At 42.0% G+C, this 24,244-nt stretch overlaps 2 protein-coding genes across 6 annotated transcripts in view; both read left to right on the plus strand.

Annotated features, from left to right (window-relative positions):
- Positions 1–86: 86 nt before the first annotated feature.
- LOC136440235 (sorting nexin-8-like) lies at positions 87–13,931 on the plus strand. Its single transcript, XM_066436141.1, has 14 exons — positions 87–202; positions 302–432; positions 3,507–3,645; positions 4,032–4,225; positions 6,545–6,662; positions 7,566–7,687; positions 7,950–8,030; positions 8,159–8,279; positions 8,603–8,775; positions 9,268–9,336; positions 9,699–9,812; positions 10,161–10,199; positions 10,845–10,994; positions 12,129–13,931. Exons 1-14 carry the CDS (start codon positions 181–183, stop codon positions 12,252–12,254), a joined length of 1,599 nt encoding a protein of 532 aa, XP_066292238.1. The 5' UTR covers positions 87–180; the 3' UTR covers positions 12,255–13,931.
- Positions 13,932–16,724: 2,793 nt separating this feature from the next.
- The window catches only part of LOC136440230 (lethal(2) giant larvae protein homolog 1-like), a 32,194-nt gene continuing 24,674 nt past the window's right edge, over positions 16,725–24,244 (plus strand). For 2 of the 5 annotated variants that reach the window (XM_066436128.1, XM_066436130.1), the window contains exons 1-2: positions 16,725–17,081; positions 18,820–18,917. In XM_066436128.1, the coding sequence (XP_066292225.1) occupies positions 16,992–17,081; positions 18,820–18,917 (188 nt within the window). In that variant the 5' untranslated portion in view covers positions 16,725–16,991. The remainder of the gene's footprint in view (positions 17,082–18,819; positions 18,918–24,244) is intronic. The other 3 variants (XM_066436125.1, XM_066436126.1, XM_066436127.1) reach the window with 2 other exon arrangements.

Genomic DNA, 24,244 nt, shown 5'->3' on the forward strand with positions numbered 1-24,244 from the left:
TCAATCCTGTCCGAATGTAAAAGTATAATTGAATGGAAATTGATATGTGAATAGATTGGTCTTACTTGAAATTATATTTTTGAACGCAGATGTTATACGTTTATCGGAAATTCAAGTAAATCGAAAGAGCGATGTGCGTTTGTTGGTGGTACTCTATCACGTGATGATTCTAAACCCAAGATGGCGGCAGAATTATCATTTGGTGAGTGAGACCTCAGTGTTGTGGGCGGTACCGCGCGCTTTTTCTCCACTTTCACGCCATGGATCTGCCGTATTTTACTGACAATTTCACCCTTTTTAGGTTCCGTGCCGGCGCTGTACCGGGAGGTGTATGACATCGTCTGCCCCTCGGGACAAGAGAGCAGGGTGGACCGAGAAATGTTCGTCAAGCTCCTGATGAAGTCCAGTCTTCCCAAACAGACTTTGAGTTCTGTAAGTCTTCTTCCTCTGTCATAAAAGTTTAATACCCGCTTCCTTCAGATCGTGGTTTGCATGCACGGTATGAGTCAGAGATGTATGAAACCACAGAAGCGAAGACAGGAATTGCTGCATTGGCGACAAGTGCTGTCCTAAATATTCCCTTTCGTGAGAAGGTCCTCAAAGTTGCGTGCAGTCGGGCGCTCAGAAAGTTGGACTTTTATCAAGTGAACTTTGGTCTTAGCATGAGACTAGCCAGCTGTACCAATTGCCTATTACTCTAGGCACATCCTGGAAGGATTAAAAAAAACTTTATTTCGACGTGACAGGAAATAGGACGTTTGATTGTTGCTTTATTGTAGTGTGACACAAATTTGAGACTTCCTGGCCCCACCCCCTTTTTGGTGCAAAATTGGCAAACAGACCCAAGGTGGTTGGTCGAGGTCGTTTACCAGTGGAGAAATAGCTCGGGGTGAAGAAGATAGAATATTTTCCAGTGTCTACGTCTCCCATCTGCCAATGATTATGGCCACAGTAGTGTGGTCGCCTGGCTGACCTACATTTTGTAACGGAAGCTCCTGGAAGTGAAATATATCTCCCATTTAGGTCGCCATCTGTTGGTGGCCATGACCCTTCACAGCAGGCTATTTATAACTGGTACAGTGTATGTCATTCCGGCATATTCTTCATATTTTTGTTGACCTGTCTGTCATGATTCCTGAGCTTATGATACTTGATAGGTAGGCAGCATTGCGGTGGAGTCATCTGAGCTCAGGTTCCTAATAGCTTCTCATCCCCAGAGTGATCCCAGAGTAGTTCATTGACCCCCAGTGTCACTGCAGTAGTTCCATCATTTGAACATACTGTCTGTAGCCTGGGTGCCATCCAACTACAACCGGGGCCCCTATACTCACTCCTACACTCGCTGCGCTGAAAATATTTTAGGGCAGTGAGTTTAGGAACCCCAATAGTACATTTTCTGCCAAGAGTTATGTGATGTCAAGGAGCCTTGACCCTAGGAGCCACAATTGTGGCTTTACGCTTAAGGTGAAGTGAAATTCAAACACTATGATGATTTCATGGGACCTTGATCACATTAGAGACTGATGATGTGATTATGGGGGTGGGGCATAGAGTTCAGTTAGGAGGTCTAATTGAACTCTCTATATATATATGCCCCACCCCTATAATCACATCAACAGTCTCTAATGTGATCAAGGTCCCATGAAATCATCATAGTGTTTGAATTTCACCTCTCTTTAACCTCCTTGACATGTTAGGGACTACAACAGTGAAGAAAAGTTTAATTCCATCGTTGTGCACAACTAGCAATTTTTCTACTCTAACCACACTTAACCCTTGTCCTGCTGACGATTTTTAAGCAATTCATTACATTAATTTGATTTCTTAATCAGGTCATTTTCTCTTGACTTTTTCTGCGCTGCGGTGGCATTGTTACTTCTGCATTCGGTTCATTTTGCTGCGGTGTGATGCGTTCAGCTGAAAAAATACCCCCAAGGAGTACATATACAGGACCCACATACAGGCTCTGTATATAGGCTGCCCGCAGGACAAGGGTTAACATGTACTTGCACTTTGATATCCCGTGTTTCATGTTCTTCTGATATACAAGAAAAATCTGCTATTCATAGCAGTGAGGCACAACCTGTAGAGCAATGACCTTCTCAGCTGCTATTATTAAGTCAAGTCATTGGTAGAAGTCCCCCAGGACATGTTTACCTGCTTGCCGTTTTTGAAACTTTGCCATTTTGACACCTAAGCCTGTATCAAGGGCAGGTTTTGCTGAGGATATGGGAAAAAAGCTAGAATGCACCTCAAGTCTTACCAAGGCATTTGGAGCTCTTACACTTCAAAAGATAGTTTCATTGATTTTTATACAGGAAACCTGCACAGATTTGTTGCTATAGTGACAAGGAAAACTGCATCAGAGACCATGACCCAGGTGTTTCTGTAGATATCAGACTTATTTAGAGCTCAAAAACTAGGTGCATGTGCACTTTTTTTAACACTAACAGGGTGCACTGGTGAACCTAGATATTTGTGTAACTTATATACATAAAAGTGCTAGTAGTATTACATGTATACACTGCATATTCTTTAAGTTTCAGAAAAAATGACAAAATCTTTGTTGTATTATTTGTTTAAACTACGGCCGCGTGGCGCGTTGGATACACCCGATCCCTCGATCTCGGAAGTTAAGCAACGCGCGGTCCGGACAGTGCTTGGATGGGGGACCAACCAAGGACGTCCGGATTGCTGTAGCCTCACGAAGCTTTCCACGAAATCGTCTTCCGGGAGGGACGTAAAACGGGGGTCCCGTGCTCGAGGAGGTGCCTCGAACACGTTAAACAGCCTCATTACCCTACACATTGGGTACCTGCCTGTGGCACTGGCTGCAAATACACCTGATATTATATTATATATTATTTAAAATTCTGAAATTAGCTATAAAATGAATTTCAAGCCCTGGTAGAGGCCTTTTAAGTGTTGCTAATGCTGTCATAGTCAGCCATACACATCATGGAGGTGTTCCATGTAGGGTACTTCATCATAACAGAGTGTCCCTGGTGCCCTGTTACCATGGATATGCCTGTCAATCAACTCATTAGCTATTTATTGTGTGATGAAAGCTGTGGCTTCTGTTACAATGTGATGTAATTATGGTAAGGGAGAGTGTAGCCCTCTGGGGAGTAATCAATTAAATGTGACAATGAATCATAATGTAATAATACAGCACTTTTACTGTGTCTTTATTATCAAATTATCACTCTAATGGGGTGTTTGTCAATTAAAGTTATGTATACAAATGTTATCAAAAACAAATCAAATCAAATATTCCAAGCCAAAAGCTAGGTACATTGTAGTTCCAGGTGTAGGCAACATTTGTTTGCAAACTAGCATTTTGTTGAATTGAAATCATGTGCATGGGTCATTTGATACACATATTTGGCTTCAATAGCCAGGTTGTTTATGTTTACTCTCTGGAAAGGGTCTTCAACTGATCATTAGATACTTATATCATGATATCAAACATGTTTAAATCACTGTTGCCATGTTGTCTGTATTAGATCTGGGATGCAGTAGACAACAAGTCAGGCTACCTGACCAGGAATGGGCTGTACAAGGCCCTAGCACTCACAGCCATGGCTCAACAGGGCAAGAACATTGAGGACGGAGACAAGATACTGGAGAATTTTGGAGACCAAGGTAGGAACTTAATATACAGAATACCGATAGTATTAGTAAATGATAAAAAGCAAGACAGTTTTACCAATCTCACAGATTGCAAATTGCAGTGACACCTGATTTTATGATGTATGTATGCTTTGTGACTTGTTTCGTCAGTTATGTGACTCAATTTCTTTTTGCTAAATGTATAAGTTATAACTGATAGATTCATTGGCCAGCTTTTGTGATTTTTCATGGGCATTTGTCAAGGGTTTTTTTATTGAAAAAAAATCCAATGACAACACTGTACACTTTTCTGACAATCTGTGTATTAGATCTGACTATACAACCTTTTTCTAGAATTTGTATGTTTCTGTATCATTTTTTAAGATGATACAATCTTTTATAAACTGTTGAAATTTCAGAGCTGCCCCGGCCAGCCTTGGGTGACCTGACAGACCTGAAAACCCTGAGTATAAAAGTTCGGAGGGAGCGGAACCCGTGTGTGCTGGGCTACAGATTCATGGAACTCATCGAACTGGACGCCATCGAAGTGGACCTGATACCAGAGAAGAAGGGACTCATTCTTAAACATGTGGAATATGAAGTGTCAAGTAGGGTAGGTTTGGCTATTGCGATTACATTACAGAGGACAATATGCATGTGTGATTATGTAGATTCGTGACGGTGCGCATGTCTATCCTATCTCTGTTTCTGTTCAGTTTGTGAAGAGACGACAGGAAACTTAGTTCTCTTCGGAGATTACGACGAAGGGAATATGTGTGATTTTGTAGAGAATTCTTATCTTGCTTTTTGTTGTGACAATCTCTGACACCACCGTGCTGGTAATACTGACTTCCTGTTACAGGTTCAGTATGCGGACAGTTGTTTATCTACTCCGATCCAGGTTCCTGGAATGACCTGACTTTGTATCAGTTGCGCACAGAGATTCCATTAGAAAGGAAAGGGATGAAATACATCAGGAACACAAATTTCCTGTTGTGTAAATACTTTCAATTTGAAGAAAATGTTGCATAAGTAATGTTTCAAAGGAAACAAGGTTTGTCCCATACATTTGGCATCACAGAAAAGTTTTTCAATTACGAAAATTCTGTCTTGCATTCTTGCAAATGCACCTGCGTCCATTGAACTAAACATTCAAAAACCGTATCTGCATTGTATTTTTGGAAGCAAGCAAAGAAGGCAAGAGGCCCCGGGCCCTTTTGTATATAACCCAGCACTTTGCTACAGTGTATTGTTTGAAGTGTAAGGCTGCCATTGCTTGATTGACTCTGCTACATGGGGCATGGTACTTGTGAGGTCCTTGTGAAAACTCTCCAACCACTTTGTGAATATCTTCAAAGTCATTAGCTGACCCAGCCTCAAGGTGTTTTTATCCTTAAATCCTTGAATCATTTTATGTCTGCTGTATCTATACGACATTGATTTTGTATGGTACGAATTTCTCTCAGTTTGTGTGGCCAAAATGTCTGACGAAAAAACGTCCCCATTACAGTTAGTTATGCAGACACATCAATGCAAAGTGGGACTAATGGTTGATAGGGAAAAAGTGCTGCTCATCAATTTAGTCTGTAATTTCAGAACTTTTGACTATGCAAAATTAAATGTAGAAAGACATTGCAGAAAGTTGATATGTAGAAAAGGATTAATGTTTTCTCACCTCGGGTTCTTACTGTTATATCCCTTGCAAAGTCTGTTGACAGAGTTTTTCCTGTTGTTATTAATACCAGATTAACAGTACCTGTCATGTAAAAACTCTGTGGGTCTCACAGAGATACACCTGTTGTGTTGTAGTTCTGTGTTACTGTTTGTTGTCAATCCTTGACCTGTAAATCCTATTACATCACACCCACAGGCATGCACTACTTATCCTGTGTATTGTTGACACCATTCAAGCCTTTGAGTCGACCTGGGCACAGGCCAAGAAACATTTTAGGTTGTTTGAAAATGGGAAAGAGATTGTATCAGAGGGATATGACAGAAAAAGATGCAGAATGATTGAAGAAATTACACAGATATTCAACCTCAAAAAATGTTGCTCCAATGTTTCTACACAATCTCTTTCAGTGGCCTCCTCACAAACTTTGCTAGCATCCTTTTTTTTCATTGGTCACAAATGGATAACACCAAGTGCCTAAAAGGTCAAATCCTTGCAAGTTGCACACCTGTTTTGTTGCTGTTTTATGTTCTTGATTGAGGTAATCCCCTGGTCTGTTGTCAAAGCTTGACCTGATTACCTGTGGTCACAATACTTTGCCCAGGTGGTTATTCGGGTACTGTTTCTTGTGTGTTTAAACATGTTAGCATCTTGTTACACGATAACCGCAGTGCTCCATTGAGTTTGATCTCACTTTAAGTATTGTCGTCCTACTTACATGGTCATCGGTTAGTATTCTATGGTTCTATGGGTGATGTTACAGTGCTGGCTGTGCTTGGGTTGTCTGGGAAGTTTGAAGTGTTAGAGAAAGAAGGACAAGTTACTGGAGAGGGTTCCGCATTTTCTCATAGGAATCTTTACTTTCCTAAACATATCAATACATTTCTTGTACATGTATATGAACAAGAAGGCTGTCTCCGGTCCATCACCTGTCCGTCCGTCCTGGATGAAAATTTCAACCTGTCTGTCCAAAAAAATCTTAAGCTTAAAATGACAGATTTAACAGCAAAAATTAACAACTTCCAAATTCGAATTGAATCAATTTTGTGCCTTTCCTTTGCAATACCAAACCATTGATCATGGTTAATGCCTTCCAACACCTGCAAAAGATCCCCCGAGCAATAAGAGGGACAGACAAGAATTTAAAGTTGGAGACAGCCCTGATGAACTATGTAGTTTTTGTTCATTCATTGCAGAAGATTATATTCTTTAGATCCTTGTATTTCTTAAAATTTTATTTCTCTTTATGTGTTTGTACAGAGATACAAGAGCAAAGTACTAAGAAGGTATAACGACTTTGTAGCATTCCAAGAACTCTTGCTCATCCGGTTTCCCTACCGTATGGTTCCCCGTCTACCACCCAAGAAAATGATCGGAGGTAAGATATTGTTGAAACTTGAATGTTGTTATATCTACAAAGTGACATTTATACCTTTCCACAAGATATTATATAGCGAAAAAATTGAAATGCAAGGTAATGACATGTGTTTGAAATAACATCGGTGTTTTAGTGTTTTTGTTGTACATGTATATATTGTATTGTGTGGGGCACAATATCACCATTGGTACCTGCTGTTCCACAGTGTATTGTACTGTTTCAATTTCAATAAAGTTTAAGATAACAAGGAGATTGAAAAGAACTTGTTAGGATGCACAAATGTTGGTTGTGCCATAGTCTTGATAACTTAAGCTGTTGCAATGATATCACTTTCTAACACTTCTTTCGCCATTGCATACACTTTCATGGACTCTACTATTGATACATTGCTTGTTCTAAAAGTTTGTTTTGAAACATGTACATGTAGATTTAACCAAGCTAATCTGTTGCGCTCTGCTGTTTCTGTCAAACACCCTTTTCCTTGCAACTAACCTGTATTGGAAAACACATATGTAGTTCTACACATTATCTTCTATTTCCCCTTTCCCTGTACATCTCACTGTGGGCTAGCTCTTAGGTAAGGCACCTTTCTCCCTCTCTTTCCTTCTGCACTCCAAGAATAACATTGTAAAATCCATTTCTAGTACATGTACCCTCTACAATGTACAATTGCTCTTACTATTCACACTTACGACACATTTGTTCATTTCAATTGAATCTTTGAGTCATGCCAAGATTTGTTTTTTTAAAGAGTGTACCTCAAAATAACTTCAACTTAATAACAGGATCCTTACCACAAGTACCAGTAGCCTCTGAATCAACTTTCTTCAAGGATTATAGGGGTGTTTTGTTATTTCCATGAAATTCTTCTTGTGTTGCTGAGTTTCATCTCTTTATGTATAGCGGACAGAGAGTTCATTGAGGGAAGAAGAAAATCCTTGAGACGCTTCTTGAACCTAGTAGCGAGGCATCCATCCTTTTCTGAAGAGTCCCTTCTGAAGTTCTTCCTCACATTCGGCGGGGCTGTAAGTATCTCTGACTCAATTGCATATAGTCTGATATTTCTGCTGTACTTTGTGACTGTCTTTTCTGTTACCTTGCACCCCCTAGGTATCCTAATCCAGAAATGGGATTGTCCTAGGAGTTTTTTAACCATTCTTCTTGGGTATTGTATGCTTGTTCTGAGTACAATAAAAATGATTTTAACTTGTGCATTGAATGTCAAAAGCCAGGGGGTGTTTTGGTTTATTGTTGATATGTGTTTGTTTCTTTGTTTGTTGTTGACAGGACATGCAACACGTTATCAAAGTTCAGTTCCGAGGCATTCCAGATGAGTTTGTTACCAGTCCACTTGCCGTCCAAGCCAAGGTGGGCCGAGTACCCTGTTTCATATCAGCATGTTCTGGATGTAGAAATCAACATGATAATCATGATTCTACTTTTAAAGATAGCTGATTTTTAAAACTGTAATAACGTTTTCCTTGACTTTTATACAGGATCTTGTACCGATGGACACACAAGTACAGTTCAGCAACAGTCGTGACTTCATCCGCATTCTTTTCAACAGTATCGCCCACATCAAGGGGGTGTCAGATCGCATGGTGGCCAGGTCTACAGGTCAGGTCTTCAACTGCTCATACCTTGTTTATTGTGGTGGTGCTATATTGGCATAATGGTAATTTGCAACAGTGGATAGTGAATATATGTATTTTCTGGATGATGTTCCGTTAGATTTTGTTTGTATATCTATGTCATATTTTATTGTAAGAGTGGTAATTTGAATAAGAAAAAGAAAGTGAAGATAATGCTTTTACTCACGAATGTTTAATGTTTCTGTTTATGTCTGTCTGTTGTATTACAACAACAAAGGTATAACCTTTTCAGAGTTTGGGGCCTGTCATTCCATCAAAATCTAAATGTCCACTTACCCCCCTGTGTAGGATTGGCAGCAGACATGTTGATATTTGGGAAGGAACTGAGTGTTCTGGCCAACGACCCACCAGCTCTCTCCTCCTGGGCGTGTGGTACGATAGACACCTGGTCTCACCTACAGAACGGCTTCAAGGGCCTGTCAGTAGAGTTTGGGGTCTTAGCAGACAAGTCTCAGAAACAGGTCAGCATCTTTGTACAATGTTGTATTTCAAGATGTTCTGCTACTGAAGTTTTAGCCATTCCAATATGAGGTGACAGAAAAGCCTGAAAAGGCAATAGGAGAGGGCTTTTCTGTAATGACCAGATGGTCACCTGTTTGAACACCCTGCCTGAAGAAGTGATGGCGCACTAAACTTGAATACATCTAAAGCAAGATTTAAGCAAATGGGAATATATCACGTGATGTACAATTTCAGGGGTCTGAAGAGCCCACACAGACCAGGGATAACAGTAAATTGAAGAGCGGCCAAACCTGGAACCCATAACTTCTGCAGGGCCAAAGACTCCACTCTACTTTATGGCCTTCTTCAAAATGGCTGATCCAGATGTCACTTTGACATGTGATAAATCTAATTTGCAGTTTCCTCGTATTGGATCAAAAGAATAAACTTTAATCATGTTCCTTTAAGATGTAGATATTCGAAAGTTAATGAAATGTCTTACCTTGCTACAGGGACACATGGAAGATGACTGCCTAGTGGAACAACTCCAGTACTTCTTGGACTTGTTGACTTCATACAAGGTACAGCCGATGGTGTCAATCTTTCAGGGCATCATGCTCAGCATATACATCATGCCAGAAGTCTTATTTTGTATCCTACTTGTAGAGCTAATGAACTCAAGAAATTAACACACCTGTGGTATCTTTATACATTTACATACATTTGTTAGCATGAATTACTGAAATAATAATCTCCAAGCAGATCTATCAGTGGCAAGGCAGTATCAAAAGGGCCAACTAGTAGCCAAAGCTCCAGTGGCTTTTGATACAAGTTTGCCCTTTTGAACTGCTTTGCCACCAATAGATCTGCTTGGAGATTACAGGAATAATACAGAAAGACTTGAACAGTTGAAGAGTTGTGACTTATAATTTTGTTGCCCCAGGACTTGTGTGATCGCCATGAGAAAGGAGTGTTGTCAGACCATCAACGTGCCCTTCAGAAGATGGGTCAGATGAAGAAAAGGAAAATGACAGCAACGATACAGGGCAAGGAACAGGTCTGCACCAATCAGATCATACATTACTTTAGTAGTCGTATCTGTTTTGTGTCCTTAGTGTTCATTGGCCAGTTCTGTATTGTATTACTACTGGAATTGTATTATTACCATATATGATGATAAACATATGCCCTGGAGTCCAGAATTTGCTTACTTTTGTTATCTTGATTAAGCTTATAATGTTAACTGCAATTCTTATCTATCAAGTCATTGAAATCTTTTATTTTGCCAGTTCTGACTTTCGTGATAGATGATATGTATTTCGTTTCAATCTTTGAGCTTGTCTGTCTTGTTTTGGAAACCTTTTTCCTCTATTGCTTAACTGTAATGTTTTGATATTTCTTGTAGACTGCTCTAGTGGAACAGTTGGAGTCCAGGATTATAGAGGTGAGGAACATGATCATGCCTTCACTCATAGATTTTAGGCAGTTTAAGTATCGTGCAATGTTAGGATCACCATGTTGACATCACATATACCTTATTCATTCATGTACTATAACATCTTCATACACATTTGGAGGTTATACACATTATTTTCTGACTTGAATCCAAAGAGGATGATGGTGAACAATTTTCAAAGTGGTTTTAGCATTACATGATAGGCATTTCATCCTAATGTCATACTCATAGGTACTCATGGCAGACTGTTCAGCTAAGAGTGTCTTGTTGGAGTGACAGTAAAAGCATGTTAAGACCCTGCACTTTGGCTGCTAATTGAAAGTGTAAAGGTACTGGGGGATCAGACTGACAATTAAGTCTCCTTAGCGGGCTTGTAGGTTAGACTTTTCTGGGCTTATCAAAAAACTTTATATAGTGTCCTATATAATGTCCTTGGCCTATCATATGCTGTTTTCTTATTGTTTGTCAACTCTGCATTGCACAAGGTTTCTTTGCATGGAGCCATCTAACAACAGACCTCTACAATCAGAGCTGACAATCCCAAAACAGCATATAATAAGCCAAAAAAAGCCAAACCCATAAGCCTGCTAAGAAGGCTGCTGAAGAATGTTTTTGTAATGTTTTGGTTTGCAGCAAGAGAGTGAGATCAACAACATGGAGAACAGAAACTACTTCTCCCTGCACTGTGTGCACATGGAGACCCAGCTGATCCACGCTAACATGGAGCTCCTGGTCAAGGTCATGGAGGGGCTGCTCAGTACACAGGTCAGAGGGCACCAGGAGGTCAGTAACCTTTCTCTTCTTTTTTTTGGGGGGGGGTTAAAGGTGATATGATGAGTGTTTCTCCTGCACATGGACAGACTATTAATATATCTCTCCAAAAAGTTTTAGGAGGAACAGCTCAGTCATGTGGAAACCAAAATCAAGCCTCTTGATTAAAACCTCCTTGGTCCCAGCATGATTTTTGTGTGTACATTTTATATAGTACAGACGAAGCCACTTAATTGCACCTCGGATAAACGCACCTTCCATTTAATTGCACCAAATCGCAATATCCAAAACCGGTTCCCATTCACTGCATTGTTAGTGACTCCGCATATCTGCACCACGCATGGTCACCAATGCCGGATAACTGCACCAATTTCTTTCAAAAATCCTCTACAAGTTAACGGAAAAGGTGCGCTAAAATCGGCAAACGCGGTACAAATGAGCCGATACCTGCCGGTGTAAAGGCGCAATACCGCCAATATGTTTAAAACTGTTTTGAGTAACAAAACAAGGCGGTCTCCATTGGCAGCTACGTTGATAGGAATCGTATGGGAGGTCCCGGGCGGGGTCACCCGTAATCAGTAACCAAGTTTTAGTTTAAATTCCATGTTTCATGGCGGTACATGATTTACGTAAATCGACAACTGCACTCTACGTAATGTAACACAGAAACTGTTATCCCTTGTGTGGCATGACGATGTTTCAGAATGCCTCCCCTGGAACATTACGTTTGTTGTAATGCGGTAGATCGAATGGAAAAATTCAAAAAATGCAAAATCAAAACAGGTTCGTAGTCATTTCTTTATTTTCATCAAAGGGTCAATAAATAAAATTAATAACTGAATAATTTCGTCTGTTTTCTTTGTGCTAGTGTTTCTGACTAACAATACACCCCCTCGCCCATGGTGGTGCGGTCCAGCTGGGCATTTCGCATAATTGCACCAGCCGGATAATTGCACCAAAAACGCTGACAAATGGGTGGTGCAGTTAAGCGGATTCTACTGTATTGTAATTCACTGACACAGTTTGATTCCTCAACTTTTCTTCCATGTTAAAATCTATGAATATTTAGAAACTTAGTACATTAGATTCTATTTTGTTTGTGGGAAAATGTTGCTTTGTTTCTGAAAGTCTGTTTTTCCTTAACAGCTGGCACAAATGTGGGAGAACATAGCACCAAAGATCAAGACTCTGATCCCACCGTCCGCGAAGTCACCAAGCACGTCCCCTGCCACATCCCCCATGTCCGAAACAGCGCCGTCATCCTTCCGGTAGAACCAATCATCATGTTTAGGCTGTTGGTAGCGTCACCATAGTTTGTATCCTACCCTCTCCTTTCAGCTTGGTTTATTAGTTACATTTACAACCAGCTGCTTCCACACCACATGCTTGCGAAGCTGGTGTGTTACACCAATTGGATGTTATACTGGCTGTAAAGATACAGATACAACACGGCAAAGTACCTTTTATATTCAGAATTAATCAGTGGTTCATGCTCAACTGCAAAACCTCATTACTATAAATTTGTTATAATAGATAGACATAGGAGAAAGCAATAAACTTTTAATATGTACTGTGAAATCAGGATGGTGCTAATGAAATTGGTTTAAACGAACACAATACCCAGTACAGGATTAATGCTGTTGTTTATGACACTAACAAAGCCCTGCTGAACAGTAACTGTGAAACAGAATTGCTCAAGTGACAGCTGTGGAAGATGGAAAGGAAATACATGTCCTAGTAGTGGCTATGTCTGTGGGAGGCAGTGAAGGTGAAAGATTATGATAGCTATCAGTAGGTATGTTGGTTCACCAGTGATTTGCCATTTTTGTTTCAAGTCATTTAACTTACAGGCAGGAACTTCAATTGGTGCCTGAAATGTGGCTATTCCCTGAACAAGGTTGGATCAGCTGAACATGAGATATCACAACTCTACTCTAGTTGACTACAAGTGGTTTTAGGCGCATAGTTCATGATATTGTGTACCTTGCCCATGATGTAGAATAAAACATATCATACTAAGTAAGTACATATTGTTTCTCCCACATCTAAGAAAGGAGGTTTAGATAGATAGCATACACTTTCTTGCCGTTTGGACTGTACCACTGAAAGGAGAGGGGTAACCATGGTGTCATACCCATATTTGCTGGTCAAATGAATTTATGATACAAAAATTGTACATATATTTGATAGATACAATTGTGTTTGTATTCATGAAAGTTTTATCAGTAGTGATTGTATCTCCAGGATCCATCATGTTTATAACATATCTTTGCTCATATCTTTGTAGTTTGTTCAAACCAAAGCCTTCATGGCATAATTGTGCCTTATGATTCAACAAAGCTATCTGATTTATTCTCCAAGCAGAGGTTTCGACTGATATCTCTGCTTGGAGAATAATCTGATTTACTATAAAACTCTTAGTTCAAAAATGTATGTTTGTTGTCAAAAAGATATCCTGAGTTGAAATGGCTATCTGACTCTCAGAAAGACACCAAAAGCAGGGAATGTGTAACATAATCCATACATGAAAATCTTAAGTGTAGAATAGGGTGAACAAAGTCAGATTTGTGGCTTTCACATGTTCTATCTTCTGGTTCATATTCAGAACACATTTGTATGAACTGTATCATGTAATTACATGTTGGGGAAAAAATCCAATCAAATATTGTACAGAGGTAAGAAGCAATGATTGAGAAAGATGGTATAACAAGTATTATGGATTTGATTTCTTTAAAAAAAGAATGAGCTTTGGTTACCAAATGTGGTATTTGATTGATGATTTTTGGATCTTTTATGTACATGTACTTTTTCATTTGCCACTTGAATGTGAAAATGATCTGGTGTGAATCATGCAAATGACATGCCCTCAAAACTACACTACGTGTGTCACAGTGACTTTCCTTGGTTCATTGCTGGTTTTGATTAAAAAAAGAATGAAATATTCCTACAGATGTTGGAAAAGCGCCTCTTGATTACGTAAGTTGAGCTGTCAACATTATATGAATAAGCTATGAATTACTCCTTATATACAGTGCCCTACTCTACTATTGAAGATATCAGCAGTTATTGTTCCTTGCCGGGTTGACCTATTAACATATACTGTGTTGAATTAACTTATCCTTGGAAACTTAGTTGATTAGAAAAGAATGGAGCAACTTCCTGTATAGCCTCCTTCGCAGGCTTCCTAGAACGGCGGCGTATATATTTGGGGGAGGGGGGTGACGCAAGTTCTTACACGGGCCAAGGTTCTGTAATGTCGGCAAGGGAGTTTCGCTGCCGAGGAAGTTATGTTGCCGAGGGACGATCGCTAGAAAAGCATATACTTCCTGTACAAGATGCTTGGTAAGAGACAAAAGTCAACATTTTTGCAGGGCCTTTTCCTTTGGTAATCTTGATGAATGTCGCATTTACACAAACTGTTGACACAGAGTATGAACATTAGAATTTTTGATGCATCATATCTTAGGTTGAGAGGGGGCAAAACAAAGCTAATGCAGTGAGTTAAAGTGTGGAGGCATGGAATTAAATGTTATTTGGAGAAAACTCGTGAACAAAACTTCTTCAGGCTGCAGTCCCGATTTGGGTCGCTAGGAGCACTGCAAAGCTCGCTAGCAACAATGGACAGGTGGCACCCACAGTGGGTGGCACCTGTACTTCCAGTGTTCTGATAGGGGTACAATGATGTACATAGTTGGTAGCGGCTCTAATGTTTCGGTGACAAGGGCCGGGATGCCTATCATCAGTCGCTGTTAACTTTGGCATCTAAATCCGCAGTTAGACACGGTTCAGATGACGGATCATAAATTTCATACTTTCTCAAGAACTTGCTAAGCGTGTCCGCTAATGACATGATGTGACATGGCTGTTCGACAGTTGGTTGAGGGAGTGTGGTCCCTTTTATGGATGGCGATTATCCATCAGCCGTTCCGGAGCGAATTGATTTGTCGACAGCACGTCAAGAAGGCTACAACCTGACCTCGGATGTAAACGAGGCCCCTGCAAGTCAGTTCACGTCTGCTGGAAGCTTGCGCGTGCATGCATACATCGATATCATTAGCGGTGTAAATACATACAGATATGACATAGTTAAGGCTGTGGAGCCTTGGATTTTTCGTGGTATACACACTATACATGCTCTGATGTGCTCCACCACGTCTTCACGATCTTACAAGAAACGCCGATAAATCTTAGCCTCCGTTGCAGACTCTGAAGCGGCTTTTTGGGGGGCTAAATAATACACTTTTTGCAGCCACCCCGTAACTATCAGCCATCCTGTAACCATCAGCCGCCTAGGCGGCTGATGGTTACAGGATGGCTGATAGTTACGGGGTGGCTGCAAAAAGTGTATTATTTAGCCCCCCCAAAAAGCCGCTTCAGAGTCTGCAACGGAGGCTAGATAAATCTAGCCTTTCATCTGAAGTTTTTTCATGACTTCCTAGCACATATCCGACATTGATTGAAAATGGATATGCCGGATCCCTGGTTGGGGCCAACGCCAGGCAGGTGACATTAATATCGGCAACTCTCACCTCCACTCCGCCGTGAAGGACGTGTTAGAGAAAAATCCTTGAGCTTAGAATATCATGTGTCGCGAAAAAGGCGCTTTTTAGAAATGGTGAACAGAGATCGGCGGCAACAACAGAGCACGCTTTGACACCTTGTTTTCCCCTGAAAGAGGTGGTTCTGTGTGGAGGAAAGAAAAGACGAAATCGGATCGGCCACGTTCAATTTTGTCAGCCCAGGTTGGAGACAACGTGGCACTATTTGTCGACTGTTCCAGTTGGCTGAAAATAAAGACACGTGCCACGTTGTTGTTGAACCTTTGTCCCTGAATATGTTATGGTCGTGTAGATGTTAAGGGCCACAGTGCACCACATCCGTTATCTGTTATATGTCCTCCGGCTGTGGCCCCTCTAATCACCGTTGTTTATGACTCACTGGAGAAGAATGGAAGCACATTTAAAAGGACAGGTAGCGGTATGAGCTCACCGAAACAGGCGACGCAACGTGAGACAGGTAGACTCCAATCACACGCAAACATTTCTCCGGGATTACGTCACTACCATTACCTCACGGCGTCCCGCACACCTGTTTGTAATGCCGCTATTGGCTGGACGGGACAAGTGGTGTTTGAGCTAGGCTGCAACCAGAGCGGGCCCCGTGGACTTTTTTTGTGTTCTTAATAAAAGAAGAAAAGAAAAGGGCGCAAAACATCAATAAGTACTCCACTCGGTATAGTGTTACAAAGTTCTTCAAAAAAGCGCGCGCTCATTGGATAAAATTCCCATTCAACATGTTCAATGAACGACTTTCAGTGGGCGCAATTTTCTCAGTATTGTTGCCCGTAAATTAGGCAATAGAACGAACAGAACACAGAAATAGCAGATTACACTTTAAGTCCAAGTAATTGCATACCGTATTTGATATGCAGATCAATATTTGTCTGTGATTTGTAGCTTCAGAAACTTGCCTGACTGCTCGCTTACTGCTAAACAAGGTGACGTCATACTTTCCAGGCGTCGGGGCAGAGGGCGGTAATGCGGCGTAAATAGCCCTCCGCGAAATCTATAAGCACGTTACAATCGCAAAATATAAGGATTACATCCCAAACATTTCGACAATAAGGAAAGATAAATAGTGAAGATATGTTTGTTAACATTGTCGGTTGCTGAGTGTTGTCTTGAGGTAAACCAGATGCATGAGATAAAGTAGTTCGTGCGGATGTTTACCTAGCGTGGGTTGTAATCGGCCGTGCGTGGCCGTTGTACGTCCGGTTTTTACTTTGGCGCGATTTCGAATTCCAGGCCACAAGTTTTGGGCTTGGCTCTCCACCAGCAGCTGTTTGGCTTTCCCAGCTGCTAAACTTGAGGCAGTTTGAATCCTCTCTGCATCGTGACTCCCAGTTTCGCGGCTGTGTGGCTGTTGTTCGGGCCAGACGACTTGACTTGCGATAAGCTCGAGTTCTTGTGGATTTGATCGTGTGGGAGGGCACGCACAAAACAACCAAACATGCTCAAGTTCGCCAAGACTCGATTCAAGCGCGGGGCCACTGACGCCGAGAGGGAGAAGCTCAAGCAGGAACTCTTCACCTTCAAGAAGGTAAGACTGTTGTTTTGCTGTGCTGGTAAGGACGCGGAGCCGGGCCCCCGACTTGGGCGGCCGACCGGGCTTCACACCGCTGCGAGATCTTGTTTCAGGATCAAGGAACGTGTCCCCCCGGAGTCGAACCCGGCTACCCCGCCCAGCCGCGCAGACCACTGCTGCTCACCCGGGTGTACCCGGAAACTTTTCCTATTCTCAGCGCAGATAAGCAAAGCCAAGCTTGTAGTCTGCTGACGACTCGGGAAACATGGTTCCCAAATTTCCTTATCCGTTATGTGTGATCTTACATTTTGGCCACGTTACATGGCACAATGGTGCCTTTGTGTGCGTGTGTGCCAGTAGTGTGGCTTCCGTGTTGCATGATGCTGTGTTGTGTAGCTCGGGCACGGCGCGACCGACCCCTGCACCAAACAGCTGCTAGCGTGTGGGAGCACTACAAACCCGCGTGCGACCAGACCAATTCATTACTACTCGTCAAATGCCACTTGGATCGATTGATACCTCCATGGCGGATCCGAACCCGTGTTCCCCGCTACACACAATCATGTCGGCACCCCCGGTCTACGTGACACACATTTCAACCGACCGGGGATGTTTTGGTGCCGGTCAGACCAAGTTCCTTTGTGTGTCATTCGCCTTTCTGTTCTTGCGAGTTGAACCACAATGGCCTCAGCAAGAATGTTAGTAGTCAACATGGCACCCCAGTAAATTACTTACACTACAGCATTGTAAGTTACGACAGCCCCTGCACACACAGTTGGAATTATAAGTTAGGAGACCCCAGGCTATCTAATTGTAGGTTAGCACAACATACCCGGAGAAAACCTTCTAATCTTTTTTGTCGTGAACACCCCAGCTGGAATAGCCGTGAGTCGAGGTAGAATTCCTCTTCCGGTAAACTGGAATGTTGCTCATATCCTAAAGTATTTCAGGAAATCCCAGGCATCAAGTATGTACACTTTGAGCTGGCCCACTTGTTACAGTGTAATGTTTAGAGACTCGTCTGGTCCTGTGTACAGAGACTACGTCATCAAACAATTCAGACGAGTCGTAGAAAGATTTTGTGAAGATAATTTGCTAGGTGTGGTCGCGGGGACCTGTGGAGGTGCAAGTCAGAAGCATTGTTGGAGTAATTATGCCATGAATCGGTTTTGTAATTAATGGTTGTCAGGAATTCTCAGTCCCAACAGACAGTTTTAAGAATTGATTATGTCAAATGGGATTCAATACAACACTAAATACCACAGTACTAGTCAGTAGCACCAAATAGTAAATACAAAACATCCCGTATGGTGGCTAGAAGGCGTCCTTGTTCCGTGAACTTGCAAACCGTTTGGACCAACCACGCCCCCAACGGAACTTTGGCCCCAGCGTGGTCTAGACGGTGTTTTATGACTTTGACTTTTTGTGAGCGGTGTATTACATTGCGGTATATGTGTAATGGCACACGTCAAGCAGACTTATGGGTGCCAGAAAGGAAATAGAAGTTGTACAGTTTGTGTAATTTGAAGACCTTGAGTGATAATCATCTTTTTGTAGCAGTTCGGTGCATCTAAACGTGTAATGCGTTCTACTGGAACAGTACACATGGGTAAACATGGGAAGTGACAGTTGTACTTTCTCCCAGCTAACTTATTCTGTAGGCTGTAGCAAATATAAATTTTGACAGTGATCTAGACCCATACTAAGTATGACTTCAACAACTGAATATTGTGACCTGCTTTTTTTTTTGCAGACCGTGGAACATGGGTTTCCACATCGTCCCAGCGCCGTGGCCTTTGACCCAGAGATGAAACTGCTGGCGATCGGCACCCGCTCCGGTCTCATTAAGATGTATCCTTTCACTTCTGTGTGTCCTTAGCTTAATCATTAACTGTATTATGTCTGGAGCTGTAGACCAGGCCACCACTTCTTGTTCCCAGTGCGATTGTTGTAGCAACCATACATGATAAAGAGCTCTGTTGGAAATTCTGTAATTATGGGCTTATGTATGATTATTCAGATCACAATGCTGCATATATTATATGACATAAGCAAAGTAGATTTCTCACAAGCTCCACATCACTCAAATACATGATAGAATATTGCAGAAATTAAGGTCCTTTTGAGAATTAGACTCCCATTGGAAAAGCCTGAGTGTAAAGGTTGATCCCAACGTTGCATGACACATGTCATGTTGTTCAGCAGGAAGATACTCAGTCTGGGCGTGGCACCGTGATACCTGTGTGGTTTTGGTATCCTGTTATTCATGTACCTGCGTTAGTCATACACCTATTTTTGTATTTTGTATGGTGGAAATGCATCACCAGTACCTTTTACAGTAATATAGTAACCAAAAGTCAGTCTAAAGGGAATTACAGTCACCTTTTATGTCCCTGAATCACCTGACGTCTTCAGGTATTGTTGCATTGTCGCCCTGGCTGCACCTGTGCCCCAATCATGTTGGCTAATTCTGCTAATGTGTTCGGGCAGAAGGGTAATCTGTTTAAAATGGGCAGGTGTGTTCTGCGGCCCAAGATTTTGTAAGGGACATGGTGGGCTTGTTAGCTATCCTGAGTTGTGTTGACAGCCTGGCAGGGTGGTATCAGGAAACAGTAGCAGACAGGTGTACAGTACAGGCAGGGACAAATAGATTGTGTTTCCCCTGTTACCGGTATTGTACTGTACAAATTACTGAGATTGGCTTTAAATTAAATCCCTCCTTTAAATACTGCAATTAGCACAGAGCAGATTAAAATGTTATCCGTCCCCAGTCAAACAGAAAAAGGTCAGCGTGTTAGCACAATCTCTTGATTCACTTCCTCCCACATAGATTCTTGAGATAGAGTTGTTTTTATGGACAAATTGTTGCTGGTAGCAGAATGTTCAGTAGCAGATGCAGACTTGGCTGTTGCAGTGTAACCTAAGGTGATAGGGAAGGTGTGAGTCCAAGTGGCTGCAGCAGAAGTATGCCAAACATGCCAAGCCTGACCCCCTGAACTGCTGCGGCCAACCCGTGTCTGTCAGCCCAGGGTTACTCCACTGCTAGGCTCCCCCTGACATGTAGCAACTGCTTCAACTCTGGATGCCTCAGTGCAATGGTTAAACTTGAGCCTGGAATGTATGCCTGTCTCTGATCGGTGACCTTAACCTCCTCACATGTGCTTGCTGACATTTTTTGTCAGTGGAAGATGTATGTGGCAGTTTTTGTTTCACAGGACAAAATGAAATGTGTCCTGACTTTAAGCGGCTGATTTAAGATTGAACTGTAGCATGTTCTATTAACTGGCACTGACAGAAGACCTTGGGGACATGTATTTTTAAACATTGTGAAAAATGGGAGACACAACAGTCACAAGATGTTGTACTGCTCTAGAATTGAATTGATATCAGTTCTTCTAAAGGGGGTAAATTGTTGACCTTTACGATACAGATCTTTGTAATGAAGTGCAAAGCTCTAGGCTGTTTGTTTTTCTGTGAAATGGACTTTGAAATATGGAGGTCTATAAATTATAATTGTATCACAGAGTGTTTCTTTGTTAGGGTCAGGCCTGCACAAATGGGTGTGGCAGGTGGCCATTGCACAGAAGCAATTGCTCTCTCTTGGGATGAGGTTTGGTGTGAGCTCTGATCTTGCAACTGTTGGAAGGATCCTGCACCAGCTGTTAGGGAGGGGATGAAAGCAGGCTCTGTCGCAGATGAGCCAGTACAAGTTAAAAGTATGTTCCTCCTGTCAATCAATCTGTTTTAAAGCTCCTAGTTTCTGATGACTTCCGCTGCTGTAGAGGAGTGGGCAGGGGTTGCCAGGGAGTGCAAGCTGACTGTTAAATCTATCTTTCTCCTTTTCACATGGCCCTGACCCTTGTAGTATGCATGGTAATGTTTCTGGGCTGTATAACGGCCACCAAAATTGATATTTAAGACTTTTGTATGGAATACCCACTGTGTTTTTACTTCCTGGCCTTAAATGGGAAGTGGTCTTTTGACCTCAATCCTCTCACCAGTCCCAGGATGTAGGCTAAGGTTTTAGGACAAGGTTAAAGTTTAAAAAGCTGAGAGCTCTCACAGGTAGGAGTAACAGAGGTAACTGAGCTGGGCAATTCCTCATTGCCTTTCACTAACAGTCTTTCAAGTGATGAGGATACTGGTGCAGGAAGTCTCAGGGTTAAGTGCTAATGGTTCCTTGAGCTATAACTCAAGATTTCTAGGTAATACCTCAGGTAAACTCCCTGTTCGGTGTGTTTGCACACAAAAATTGCCATGCAGCAGACAATCAAGATATTGCAGTTGTTTATCACTTTCATGCATGTGATTTATCCTGACATGACCTTGAAAAAAGGAGTAGATTTATATCATGAATGTTGTACTGTTCAAGACTTCCTTGAAAGGGTAAGGAAGAGTGTGAAATTGGAGCCCATACTTCAGGTGATCTTGATGGCGAGACAGGTAGTTGAGGTAGAACAATGATTTACCTGTGGCAGGCTTGACAAACGTGAATAAGATGCTGCCTGCATGGCTGCCGGGGAATGGGTAAACCTCGGGGGTCATGTTGATTGCCCTGTTCAATGCCCAGCTCAACAGTCAAGTGTACCTTTGTGCTGGTGGCTTTGAAGCGCCAGCCCGGCCTCATTAATTATCTCCTTGTTGTCCAGTGAGACAAACTTGTCAGTGATGTATAGGTACAGACAAAGTGGACCACATTTGTCAGGGGGGTGCACAAAGGGGGGCAAGCACAGCTGACTAGCCCTTGGTCACGCACAATGTCGCTTAATGACAGAGAAATGACTCCGTTTACCAGCAAAGGTGTGCTACTTTGAGTTTTAGTGCTGAGACATTTGGGTTTAAACTGGTAACGATGTAGACATGGAAGCCTAACCCTTAACTTTGTCAGTGATTGATGTGTTAATAACATCCCCTGTGTGGCAGGTATAGAATATATAGCAAGGGGGTAATTGTCTGGAACATTTCATTTTCCTTTCCAGGTAGCAAGTACATGAATCTTATAATCTTCTACTGTTTGCGGGTCATGCAAGGTAGATTTTTTTTATTACGTTGATTGATGCAAATGCACCAGTCTGCGTGTGTGTTGCAAATCATTTCTGCCTATATGCTACAGAATATGAAACAGTTGGTGTGCAATGCTTTTAAAGTGTGTCCGTGAAACTGCATTGCAATTTCACTTTATGGTCTACAGTCAGATGTCCCTGTATGAATATTTGGCTTGTGCCCAGCAATACACAGCAGAGAATTATGGCCCTTTTAGTAGCAAGGATCATACATGTCCTGGGTGGCTTGATGTCAGAATAACTTAGCTTTGATCTTTGTTACAGACCAACAAAGGCTAGTTTCTCTCCTTGAATGTCGCTGTATTGGTCCTGCATTCCTTCCCTTGTATGTTGTGAAGCTATTCTCCCATGTCCAACCTACCTCCGATTTGTGATGCTGCCAAACAATTCATGTCACACCAGACAATGACTGCCTCCCTTGGAATTTGCAAGCTAAAGGGTAGATCTTCAATGTTTTCTTGATTCCTTGGCTCCCCCAAGTCCTTCTATTGTTGGCAGGCGCCGCCACATCATACCATGACTTCATCCAAAAGCAATTCATGTATTTTTCATGCATTGGTAAGAGTCGCAGACGTTAATGGCTTTTTAACTCCCAATTGTTGCCATGATACTGGGTAGGAGGAAAGGGATCGGGATGGAGAACTCACAAGGGAGGGTCCTAGAGGGAGGTTTACATGGGAAACTGGGCATGTTTCTGGCTCAGTGCATCACAAGAAAAACTGGGAAGCTAAGCACATGTGTGGTATTGACTTAACCTAGAAGTAGAGGGGTAATAATCTAACAGGTGTGGGGACTGTAGGCCACATGGCAAATTGGCTCTGTCCTGGCACAGTAATGTTGTTCTTGGACCTCAGTAGGAAGGAAGCTTAGTTCTAAACTCCCTAGTCTCAAAACCAGATCCACAAATATTTAGATAGTAGCTGTCTTTGATCCAGGCTATACCTTGTTGAGTACCCGTATTGTCATGTTAGTGTTACTACCAATACTGATATAATCTGCTGTACAAACTTGTGTTTTTCAGTAAACGACTTTGTCTTGGCTGGTATCATTGGCAGTAATAATTAAAGTATAGGTTCCTGCCTGGTACGATTGCAGCTTCCTTCAAGGCAACTATTTCTCCATACATCCTAGATATTGTGTGTTGTAGGCCTGTTATATTCTTGCATTCAGCTGTACAGTATTACATGCTTAAGGCTCCTCAAGCAGGGCAACGCTGTGTAGCACAAAATAACAAATCTCTGACGTATGGCTGGCAACTGGATTGGATACAAGGGCCAAACAAATGTTGCCAGGGTTTGATCCAGGTCAGTTGGCTGAATGCAGCATACATTACCTCTGCCATAATACAGGCCTGAAAGGTGTCCGACCAGCTGTCACCAAATTGTATCAGCTTTTGTGGAGGGCACCTCCTTGGAGGGTTTTCAATCACAGGAGCACTGAGCAAGAAGGAAGGGCAGCACTCTTTCTTATATCAATGCATGGCTCAAATTAGTTCATTTCTGCTCTTTGCAATATGTGACTCATAATACTGTGTGCTTGCCAAATTGCATGCTGCTGATATTTTGATTTTTTTTTGCAACGTACAAAAAATTCTCTACAGCTTGCATGTAGGCATTTTGAGCCCTACAAAATTTTCTCTGATGCATGGAAAAAATTTGCGATAGGTAACTGTGTTCAAGAAGAAAAGTTGAGGCACAGCTGCAGAGATAATGTGTGCAATGTTTTATGATTACGGCATTTTAAAGCCTCACATTCAGGACGTCAGTATCAATGATTTTAGCCTTCATGCCTGTTATATCGAGAGATCCAAATGGCAGCGATAATGGCGTGATTTACCGGCCAATAAATTGGGCGCTGGCGCCTTTGCCTTTGGCGGCAGCCATTTTCTGCAAGAGCGTTGGTTCAAAACAGGTCGCACACATCTAATGGCCATGACGTGTGCTGAAATTTTCCGCAGGGTTGAATTGGACTGTAGTGGACGTGATAGATGTTGAGGGTGTGGGTAGAGGGGGAAGCTGATTGGGCTGCGGACGGTGATATATGCCCGTGAGAAAGGTGAGAGGGTTAATAAAGTGCTTTCCCAGGCTCAAGTGCGAAAGTGGTCTTCTAAAGTGC

Source organism: Branchiostoma lanceolatum, chromosome 8, assembly GCF_035083965.1.
Source record: "Branchiostoma lanceolatum isolate klBraLanc5 chromosome 8, klBraLanc5.hap2, whole genome shotgun sequence".
Lineage (NCBI taxonomy): Eukaryota > Metazoa > Chordata > Leptocardii > Amphioxiformes > Branchiostomatidae > Branchiostoma > Branchiostoma lanceolatum.